Source organism: Cariama cristata, unplaced genomic scaffold, assembly GCF_000690535.1.
Source record: "Cariama cristata isolate BGI_N322 unplaced genomic scaffold, ASM69053v1 scaffold8174, whole genome shotgun sequence".
Classification (NCBI taxonomy): Eukaryota; Metazoa; Chordata; class Aves; order Cariamiformes; family Cariamidae; genus Cariama; species Cariama cristata.
In genome coordinates this window covers 7,329-18,285 of record NW_009613450.1, presented here as the reverse complement: position 1 = coordinate 18,285, position 10,957 = coordinate 7,329, and the positions used below count along the sequence as shown (strand labels likewise).

The following is a 10,957-nucleotide window of genomic DNA, read 5'->3' as shown; positions in this document are numbered from 1 at the left end:
GTTACCAGGTCAACAGCAATAGAACAACCCTTGATATTAACATTTTGTAAGTTAGGAAAACAAGCTTGATCAGGTGTTATTCTTTTTCTAATGTTTTATGGGAAGCACTTCTTTTTCTAGCATTTTTCAAATACTGAAGAACATCAATCGTTTGTGTAGAATTATCTGTTATTGTTAGCAATGTTCTTGCTTCTCTGCAGCACAGTGACATTGCCTTTATCCTTTACAACCAATGCAAAATGATAAATGAGGTTAACAAGCTTCAGTCTAAAGTAAGAACTAAATCTGTGGCTATACAACTCTTGTTGCATTCATTCTGGTCAAGGATTGGTTTGTTCATTTATTTTCTAGGGAAAAGCATCTCTTTTCCTTGGCCTCCTGAGAATCAGAAAATGTGATTGAAACTCAGCTAGAGTAGCCTATTTCAGGGCTTAGGAAAGAATACTAGGCGCAGCATTTAGCAATGTAGATGGCTTGTTTTCCTTAATTGCTTCCCAATCAGAAATTGGATGAACCTTCGGGATGCAGAAACAGGGAAAATCCTCTGGCAAGGAACAGAAGATCTGTCTGTACCTGGAGTGGAGCATGAAGGTACTGTGTGGCCTTACTGTGCATTTTGGGGCTGGGTGGTGCTGCATGTCTAGGTCACCAGAGTTGTTAGCGTACCCCTGCTTTGAAGGACAGATGTCCTGGCTGTGACTTCACACCTTCAGAGGCTTCCACCACAATAACCTGTGACATGTGGAGAAGGGTGGGAGTGGATCAGTGGCTGGGTAAGTGGATCAGCTGGGTAAGGAATGAGTGGCCAACCTTTGCTAGGTTGGGTGTTGGTTCCAAAATGAAAAGTATAAAAATATGTTGACTTTTCTCAGCATAACAACAGGGTTTAGTCAAGGTAGAGGTCAAATGCAGAGCCAGTGGGGAAGAAGTATACACAGTTATTACCTTGCCTGGCCGCAACTGTCCTAATATTCTCCTGCACTAAATTTGACCTCTGCTTTGTGTCAGGTACATGGCACATTTGCTCTGCTCTCCTGTCCCTCTACCATTGCTAGGAAGGCTTGTTGCCCTTCCAATTCTGTCCTCACTGAGTAGCAGAGGACTTCACTGTTCCTTACTCTTGCCCATTTGTGACAAAGCATGGTGGTAGGTAACGTCCCTTGCTAAGAAGATTTGCTTTGGCTTTGTGAAGAGTCTGACCTCACTGAATTAATTTTGAAGGTTTTTCTATTATGTGAGTACCACAGCTGATCTCCAGTAAGTGGAGTGAACTTGATCATTAAATTATGCTGGTTACATTGATGTATTTTTGGTTAAACATCAAGAACTGAGTTCTGCCTGTCACTACGAGGACTTAATTCTCCCATAAATTGAAAAATCTGTTGTGTCTGAAGAAGGCAACCAGTGTATAAAGAACCTCCTCTGCCCAGAGAGTGTACAGAAGATCTGTGGCAAAACATTGTGAGTCCAGTAGTGTTCCAGCAATATTCCTGGTTTCAAAGCTAGCTTAAGGTGCAAGAGAAACAAGTTGCCTTCTCCTCATTTGGTCCCCAGTCATATTCATCTGCTTTATGACAAGAGTTCATTAATAGGACAAGTAGTAAGTTGTCTCAGCTGAAGAGGGGCCTGATGCCAGGAACAGAGGATGCTAGTCAGAGCTAGAGGAAAGCAAAGCTGTGACTCTGTGATTACTAAGAACATTTTCCAAGCTTTGTCTCCTTCAGCCTTGCTAACCTGTACTCCCATCCTCATACCAGTGTTAACAGCAAACAGTTCTGCCGATAGGCCTTAACAGATACTTACTCATACAAGATACCTATATGAAAGAAAAACATTCCAGCACCTTCGTATACAACTGTAGGAAAGCAATTGAAATACAACTTTCAAAAGAAATGTGGTCATTCATCAGATTAATACTAAATTTCTTAAACCGTGGATTAGTGATGCTTTGCCTTCTTGAAGTAACTGTGTAACAGGAGGCCTAGGAGAAATGAAGAATCAAGCTTTAGAAAGTAGAAGATCAGCTAAAAATATTCCCAGTCTTCTCAGATTTTGTGCTGTAAAAGCGTCTCCTTGGACACATGGCTAGTCTTTGAATCCTCTTCACTCTGTCTCAACAGACTGTTGCACTGCCGTGGTTCAATGCAAACGGCAGAAAGGTGTGCCTTGGGGCAGAGAGGACAGCTGGAGCTGTGCCTCAGGAGGGTTTGTTGTGTTACTCCACTTCCCTCCTGCCATCTTTCTCACCTTGGCAAATCATATCACCTCACTGTGTCGCAGATTTTTCTCACATATAAAACAGAAACCCTCACCTCCATCAGAGGAGCTTGGGGAATTAATTAAAACATACTCTGGCATGAGATTAATGCCCATTGTACAAGGAATTGTTAAGACCTTATCTGGTATGCAGTTCAGTCATCCATCTAGAAGATGGATGACTGCAAACTGGAACAGGTGCAGAGAAGAGCTGTTAGGAGAAGCCACTGAAAAGATTACGGATGGGAGGATGGTCTTTCTTAGGAGAAGAGAGGAAAAAAGCTGTTCTTGTATGTCTTAGTAAGAAAAGAAGGCTGAGATGGATAGGTTATTCTCAATAAATGGGCTAAGAAAGAGGAGAGGTGTCCAACAAAGGAGGATAATCTGACTATGCATTAAAAGAAGATGTGAGGAAATGCAATTCTGGTACAGTCCTGCAACAGAAAAAGTGAGGGTAAGCAGTCAGAATAATTGTTTTAAAATGAAGGCCATGTGTGTCTCAAAGTCATTATATAGTGCATGTGTGTGCGTGTTCTGTGGCCATTCAGAGCAAATCACAGTCTAGATATATCAAACAAAGCATCAAATATGTAGCAGAGTGAATAAAATATATTTCTTTTAAACAGGACTTCTATTTGATTTAAGTACAGGTATCTTTAAAAAATGATCTCTTAAGTTTCAAATCGTGATACTGTATTACTACCTAAACTTACTATTACCACTTAGTTTAAATAAAAAGAATATTAATGTAGTATTGGATTGCTGCTGAAGTATTAACATTAAACCGCTGAAAGTAGTGAAAATCACTCCCTCGGCACCTGAAACTGGAATTAACCATCTAAACCAGCTTTTGACAGCAGGAGCTTTTCCGTGTACCCAGTCAGCTCAATTCAGTGACATTGCATTCAAAACTGGGAGGTGCAAATCCGTAAAGTTTGGTTTCTTCCACTATACAAGCAAATCTTGGAGTAAGCTGCTGAGGTCTAGCACCTGTAGAATCCTCAGTGTTGTTCCCAGTCACCCCAGCCAGCTTTCATTCAGGAAATATAAATGATCCTTTCATTATCTAAGAAAATATGTAGTTTGAAATATAAAATAAGTTTGGCTAAGATAGCTTTCATTCTTACATATCCCAAATATTTAAGGTAGTTTTATTAAACTATATGAAAACATAATGATACAGATATTTTAATTAAATTTCAGTTTCTAACTAAACACAGTTGGACCCAAAATGACTGGCTTAGTAAATAAGAAATTCATCACTTTCTAATCTAATCAGAATTAAGTATATGACTAAATGTATGTTAGCTATATAAGTGCTTAAATAAATGTGCAGGTATCGTATATCCTACCAAAAAGTAGTAGTAAATTTAGGATAAAATCTGTGCTTACCTGTGTTTCAGCATGTTTTAAAATGGACCTAACTGATGAGACTCAAACTTTTTTCTCTTCTATGTTTTTAATGGAAAAAAAGAGGTATAAAAGTAAAATGAATTTAAAATAAATAATTTCAATTAAAATTTTCTGCTGGACAGTATAAATATCAATTAAAATCCCTTAGATCAGATGTTTAAAGACTACATAGTCCTACTTTCATTAAATGTAACCTTTTATTTTGTAGTTTTACAATATTAAAGCAAACATTCCCAGCAGTCTGTCTTGGGGATGAAAGAAATGTAATTACTAAATTACAGAATAGTTTTAACGACTCATTTTACACTTAACTGCAAAGGGATGTTTATTCTCAACAGGCTGTAGTCTGTACTTGTGAGGGCAGTAAAGGATGGTGCCATGCAGATTTCTATGCTGAAAAAAAAAAAAAAGACTAAAAATAATTAGAGAGCTTTTACATTTAAAACTCTTCCTTTACACTTTTAATTTTCTTTTTTACCTTTTTTTTTTTTAAACAAACTGTGGGCTGTGTACTTCTCCATGGGATAGGATGGTAGCTTACATTCCCTAACCCTCCAGCTCTCTAGATTGGTTTCTTATCAAGGTCCTACTCCATTAAACTGTTCTACATTAGATGGATTTGCCTGGGGTTTCGTAGACTCTTCCTTTTATTAAACAGCAGCCTGCTGTCTGCTCATGGATGTTTTGATACGCTTTCCATTTAGGAACAGTTTGGCTCATAAAGCACATGACAGCTGTATTCCCTCCCCTCTTTATTTCTAATGAATTTATGTGAAACATTTTCTAATATGCAGGAAGGATTATGTACAGTCACACCACTGAAGTATGACGGGCCTGGGAGATTTTTAGCATGTTGACTCCCCCCTGTATTCTCCTGATTAGGACCTTTCCGCATATTAATCAGTGTTCCCAAAGTGTCCCTTCTCTTACGCCTTCACCTCCAAAAAAAGCCTTACGAAATACCTACCAGCTACAGTTTGCCACTTGCTGTTGGTGTCTCTCGCACTGCAAGAGCCCAGAAACCCTGGATTGCCAAATCACTCTCTCTCTTAAACTCTCTAGTTTGGTACTGACTGTACTGCCTGTGTGGGTCTCCATGTTTAGGGAACAGACATTGTGTATACTTTTACAGGATGACTTCCCAGAGCTATGTGAGATGGCTGAAACAGTGCTGCTGGGCTGAGGAATAGCCGTTTGTGGTTTGCTGGGATGCACAGTACGAAAGGGAAGGAGAAGTGAGAAGAGCTAACACGACTGGTGTACTAAGCAGCCCTTTGGCTGCTTGTCATCTTCAGCACACTTCCTAAAGTGAAAATTTAAGTTGCATCTCATCTTTTGACTTAAAGAATTGTGCTTTTAGTAATAAACAGCTAAGAACCAGGAGTCTGAGAGATCAGTGTTGTATCCCTGGTTCTGTCACAAGTTTCATTCCTGGCTCTGGGCAAGGTACTTAACGTATTTGCATCTTGGATTTCACTCCTGCCAATGTAAAAACAAAGTCCTTTGTTTGCATTTCTCCTGCTACTATGATCTTGTACTAGCACTAATCGTTATTTCAAAGTATATTATAATAACACCTGAAGCAGCTGGGTTTCTTTTATTGTGTCCAAATAATGCTTCTTTATCTGTTTCACAGCTCGAGTCCCTAAAAAAATCTTGAAATGCAAAGCAGTGTCTCGGGAATTAAACTTTTCCTCAGCAGAACAAATGGAAAAATTCCGACTGGAACAGAAAGTTTATTTCAAAGGGCAGTGTCTAGAAGGTATGCATCTGCTCTCTGTGCAGTCCTGCTGCAGCACGGGGAGGGACCTCCAGGGCGGCGGGGATTAGAGAAACTAAAATGGGTTGAATGTGGTGATTTTAATTTTTCAGAGTAGCACTGAAGCACTCATCTTGTCAGGACTAATGGGCCACAATATCAGGGATAGCATTTCATAAGTGTATTAACACTTCGTTATGTAAGCAAAAAATCTGGGTAATCGTGCTTCAGGGCATAAATCCACCGCAGGCTGCCTGAGGCAAGGAAACAGGATATTTTAGAGTCACCCATATGGGGATTCATGCGTCTTCCTCAGAAGGACCTAGTGCTGGCCACTGCCAGACTGGAGCCTGGGCTAAAGGAGCCTCTGGTTTACTTTGGTGACAGCAGTGCCAACGAGTATTATCCGTGTGACTCCATAGCTGCACATCTGACCTCCCTCGCTGCAGTATTACTCTTAATCTGGGGTGGAGGAGAGGGAGATTAAATATGGAGCTCTTTGTATTTTGGGCAACCAGTTGTACATTTAATCTCAACTGGGTCTGGGGGACGTCTGCAAGAGGGGGAGTGTGGTTTCCCTGTTCCCAATTAGGTGTGATGAAATTTCCACTGAATGCTAAGGAAGGGGTGTGACTTTATCATTACCATCAGCTATTTTAGAAAGGGAGTATCTGCTTTCAGAGGAGGCCAGGGTTCAGTGCAGTTTAAGATGTACAAAGTAATTTAAATGTAAAATGTTGGCAGCATGGCAGGACAGTTTAGGGAGTTCCCCAGCCTGTCAGGTGAAAAGCAAAAGGACCATTTGTGGATTTTATCTTCTTTCAAATGCCTCTGGATCTTCTTTTTACTTTGCAGAATGGTTCTTTGAATTCGGTTTTGTGATTCCTAACTCCACAAACACTTGGCAGTCCTTGATAGAGGCAGCACCTGAATCACAGATGATGCCAGCTAACGTTTTAACGTGAGTGCCTTGGGCTTACAGAATCTGAGAGCAGGCAAAAAAAAAGCAGTGTGTGGCGTTTCCTTGGGGGCCACAGTGGGAATGAAGAGAGGGAGCTGCTACCAACTCTGAATCACCCTCACTGCTGTTAGCTGTTGAGAGATAAAAGGGGCTAAGCCAACCTCATTATCTTCTTTCCCATAGGTCCAATTTGCATTAATGTATCAGTAAAAGTTTGGAGAAGGTGGAACTGATGCTTTATTAGAGTTGCTTAATTTTTTTGAAAGGTGAACTGTGCAAGGATTTTAAAATGCTTTGCAGCTTAATACCCACTACAGCCAGGAAAAAAAAAAAGGAGATGTTTGGGCCGTTTTCAAATCCAGCTATTGATCACTGACTCTTGTCCAAGGTAGTTGTTTTTCATGCAATATATCACCCGTAGGAGCTGCTTTAGCTTTTGTTTTATCACTGTATCATTTTGCCAAGCTTTGTGTCTTGTATCCTACCTGGGGATAAAACACTCTTAACAGGTAGGAAACAGTCATTTTACAGTCACCTGTAATGGGATTCACACGCCTTCCTCAGAAACGTCTAGTCCTGGCCGCTGTTTGCACATTGCCTTCTGAGTAGGTCAGCGATCCCTAGGGCTTGTGCCAGAATGAGGCACACTGGGCATGGCTCTGAGCATGGACAGCTTTGGTGGGGTGACGGAAAAGGCTCCTTGAGGGAGGCCCCTGGAAAGCTGCAATCACTGACAAAAAGCCAACCTCCCTGCAGTGCTGCATGGGTGCTGGCAAGCACATGAGGAGCACGTTGCCAGCGGAGACAGAAGGGTATGGGAATCGGGCTGCCAGCAAGAGGCAGACAGGGAGCAGCCAGTCTCACCACAAGGTCACTGTGTCCTCTGGAAGACCTCCCTCTCTAGCGTTTTCCCTCTCGTTCCCTGTCTGGAGGAAAGCCAGTCACATAGAGAAGGCACCAGGATGGGGACTACTGTCACTGATTTCGATTCACAGCATGTTTCAAAGAGAGAGTGGACTCAGAAGAGAGCATCAGTGTTCGAATAGTGCTCCCTGGCACAATCTGCTCAGAACCTCGTAGGTGCTACTCATGTCCTTGGCTCCCAGGGCTGGTGGCTTTCACTCAGTACAGGAGGAGCCAGATTTGGGAATCAGAGTAAAGAAACAAAGACATCTGACAAGTTGGTTTTGACCATCTCAGGAAATCAAGGCATTTTTAGGACTAGGAGTTTTGAGAGTCCAGTTCTCAAGTGACCTTGAGGATTTTCCAGTGTCCCATTCTTTCTCTGGAGTCTGTCCACTTGCAGTGGGCAGCCCAGATCTCTCTCCTATTCATGGAGGTGTCCTAAAGTCATTTCTGAGGCTTTTCAGTAGAATCACCAGCCCAAAGAAATCCAAAGGGGTTTTTGTGGCCCAAAGAAGTCAGCTTTTTTCAGCTGCCAAGACTTGGAGAGCCCCTCGCTTTCTGATATTCCCAAAGACTTCATGTTTGTCTCCGTGTTTCCATAGCAGGAGAGAATGGAGATATTTGGTGCTAACCGAGGCATTCTGCACGAAGGATTCCCAGGATGACTGAATATCAGACTGAGAACATTCCCTGACATTTGCATTCAGGCATTGTCCACGCCACAGCAAAAACCTTACATGCGTGCCAGGTTCAGCTTTGCCAGTGTTACAGATACCGAGAGCCACAGTGGAGATGGCACTGCTGCTTTGATTTTCAAGAGCCAGGTTATTTAGACATGGTCAGATCACACTGCTCAGGTGTCCAGGTGTTGTGATGGCCCCAAAGTTCTTACTTTTGTCTACCCAAAACTCAAAGTGAGCGAGTTAAATCATCACGGCTTTTGTCACACCCAAAACTACATTTCCGTTGCAGTTTGTATAAAATACACTTGTGCATTTGCATTAAAGCACTTCTTGAGGGAAATTACATGTGAAGTTGGTTGAAGTAGCTTGCCCAGCACTAGAGAACAGAGATGGGGAATAAAAGAATTCCCATCGGTTTTCACAGTTCACTATGAGAGAGAGAGGCCTGAAGGTGCTGGCACTGCTAATTTATTTTTAGCACTAGAAGTGAGCAGAAGTTTGCTGTTTGTGAGCACTCTCTGCAGCCTGCGTGGTGCTGTGCCCGGAAAGGGGGCCACAAGGGAGGGACAGGGGGAACTGCTCCATGTAGGAATGCGGTGGGGAGATCCTTCGGCCCTGACCGCCCCTGGATCAGGACGCAGTGCTCATTGCATGCGGCTCCAAACCAAAGCTCGTGTTGCAGGGGGTACGGTGTCAGCCCAGGCTTGTGAGAGCATTGAGAGGAGCGGTCGTTTTCTACTGTTCATGCATTCTTCTAAAACCTCTTCTCCTCTTTTCCTTCCGCAGTGGTAATGTTATTATAGAAACCAAATTCTATGATGACGATCTTCTCGTAAGCACTTCCAGAGTGAGACTTTTCTACGTTTGAGATGGGGCTTTTTGGAGCTGTTTTAGTTTTCCTCCATACAGTTCTTGGTGCAGAACCCCCGACTATCCAGTGGAAGACACTCCTGTAGGCGGTGACCCTGGGGACCAGCTCAACGTGGGTTGTGACCTTTGCCCATCAGTTATTTTGCTTTCTCCTCTGACAAGACCAGACCAAACCCTCAGAGACAGGACCATCTGCTCAGCGATGCACTGGGGAATAGAGGCTGTCTCTGAACACGGGCAAACGATGGTCATGCAGAACCAATACTGTAAATTATGTTAGTCTCATCCTTTGTACTTCTCTGGATCCTGGTACAATCTCCCATTTCCACTCACACCAAACTCTCAATGAATTTTGTTTTTGGGGGATTAAGTTAACCTTTTCATTCTGCTCATGTTGTAGGTTTTTATCCTTTCACTGGATTCCTGTGTAACTGGTCCACACATCCTCTTACCCTGAACTTGTAAAATAGACTGTTGTATCACCTAATGTAATTAAAACAAATTTCTCAATTAAAACATTCCTACCGTCCAAAGAAGGGAAGAAATGTTAGTTCTGTGTGTTTTCCTTTCTGTTATAAAAATGCCTCACAGCAGGCACAAATTCCTGTCACTCAAGCCAGCAGCAGAACAGGGCTTTCCACAGCCCTGCTTCGTCCACAGCCCCCGCATCCTTATTAAATTTCTCTTCCTCCAGCTGACCACATAGGAAAGGTTTCCTGACTGCTCTGACCAAGGCTTCTCCTTGGCCTCATTTCTGTCCTCCGTTAATCCCTCGGGGCAGTTTGTCCTGTTTGCCCAGTCACCGGTTTCTTGAGCAGCACTTCACGCTGTTCTGCTTCTCTAAGTTCCTAGGGACACTCAAACCCTGCCAGAAAACCTGTGTTCCCCCCAGCCCACCAGCACCAGTCCTGTGCTGGGCTGAGCTCCCTGAAGCACAGCTGTGGCCACGGTTCCCGACACCAACCACCCCCATACGTGCGCAGCTTTAATGACACATGGCACAAATTTTGCTGTGACAAGCTTCTCGAGTTTTCTTGTCGTTTATAACTAGCTCTAGCATGTGTAAATCTTGAGAAGGGGACATCTCCAGCTTCTGCTCTTAAACATCACGAGCAGCTTTATGGTTGCTCAACACCTTGGTCAGCCTGTCCTGCGGCTGGGCTCGAGATTCTTGGGAGAGTCACAGGGAAATCAAATGCATCATTTCAGATCCTGAATTCAGCCACTGGGTGTACGTGGGAGGGATACAGCATAATTTTTTTTTTTAGGTGAATTGAAGCTGGACCATTAATCCCCACGAGAAGAGCGTTAGCCATTGTAGCAGCTTTCTCATGAGACCTCGCTGATGGATTTCAGCTGCTGGACTGGCAGGGCAGTCTCTTCTCAGTAGCATGACCTGTCCCAGGCCAGGCTTTATACAAAGAGATCGACCACAACCGCCTTCCGCACCCAGCATGAACGACACCCGGTGATGGTGGTATCTCCATCAAAGAGGAGAGACAAAAGGTATCCAAAAAGGAAAAATATGAAAGGTCGAGGGTCTTGAGAGTGGGAACCTCTGTTTTCTAGGACAGATGCTCTGCTAGACACACGCACCAGGCTCTGCAGCGGGTCATTGCCGCCCTCCAGTGGCTCCGTGGGAAATTGCTGGCAGATCACTCCCTCCTGCCCCTGGACCAGCCTCTCCCAATCCACTCCAGTTTCCCCCAGCCTCCCCCAGTGCGGAGCTCAGCCTCGCTTAAAGAACCGATGGAGCAAACGCCGGGGCCGGGGGAGAGCAGGGGGCCAGATCCAGCCAGCTGAAAGACCCCGGCAGAGCAGGGTGGGACAGCGTGGGTTGACCAGACACCATCCGAAATCTGGGCAAAGGGCCCCTGGGTGCTCGGAGCAGGAGCTCCAGTTTCCCCCAGCCTCCCCCAGTGCGGAGCTCAGCCTCGCTTAAAGAACCGATGGAGCAAACGCCGGGGCCGGGGGAGAGCAGGGGGCCAGATCCAGCCAGCTGAAAGACCCCGGCAGAGCAGGGTGGGACAGCGTGGGTTGACCAGACACCATCCGAAATCTGGGCAAAGGGCCCCTGGGTGCTCGGAGCAGGAGCCGGTGCTTGGCCCA

At 44.1% G+C, this 10,957-nt stretch overlaps 1 protein-coding gene across 1 annotated transcript; it reads left to right on the top strand.

Moving 5' to 3' along the window:
• Nucleotides 1-507: 507 nt before the first annotated feature.
• Nucleotides 508-9,393, top strand: PDE6D (phosphodiesterase 6D, cGMP-specific, rod, delta). Its single transcript, XM_009699029.1, has 4 exons — nucleotides 508-591; nucleotides 5,306-5,431; nucleotides 6,284-6,389; nucleotides 8,765-9,393. The coding sequence occupies exons 1-4, from the start codon at nucleotides 510-512 to the stop codon at nucleotides 8,844-8,846; spliced, it is 396 nt and encodes a 131-aa protein (XP_009697331.1). The 5' UTR covers nucleotides 508-509; the 3' UTR covers nucleotides 8,847-9,393.
• Nucleotides 9,394-10,957: the final 1,564 nt, after the last annotated feature.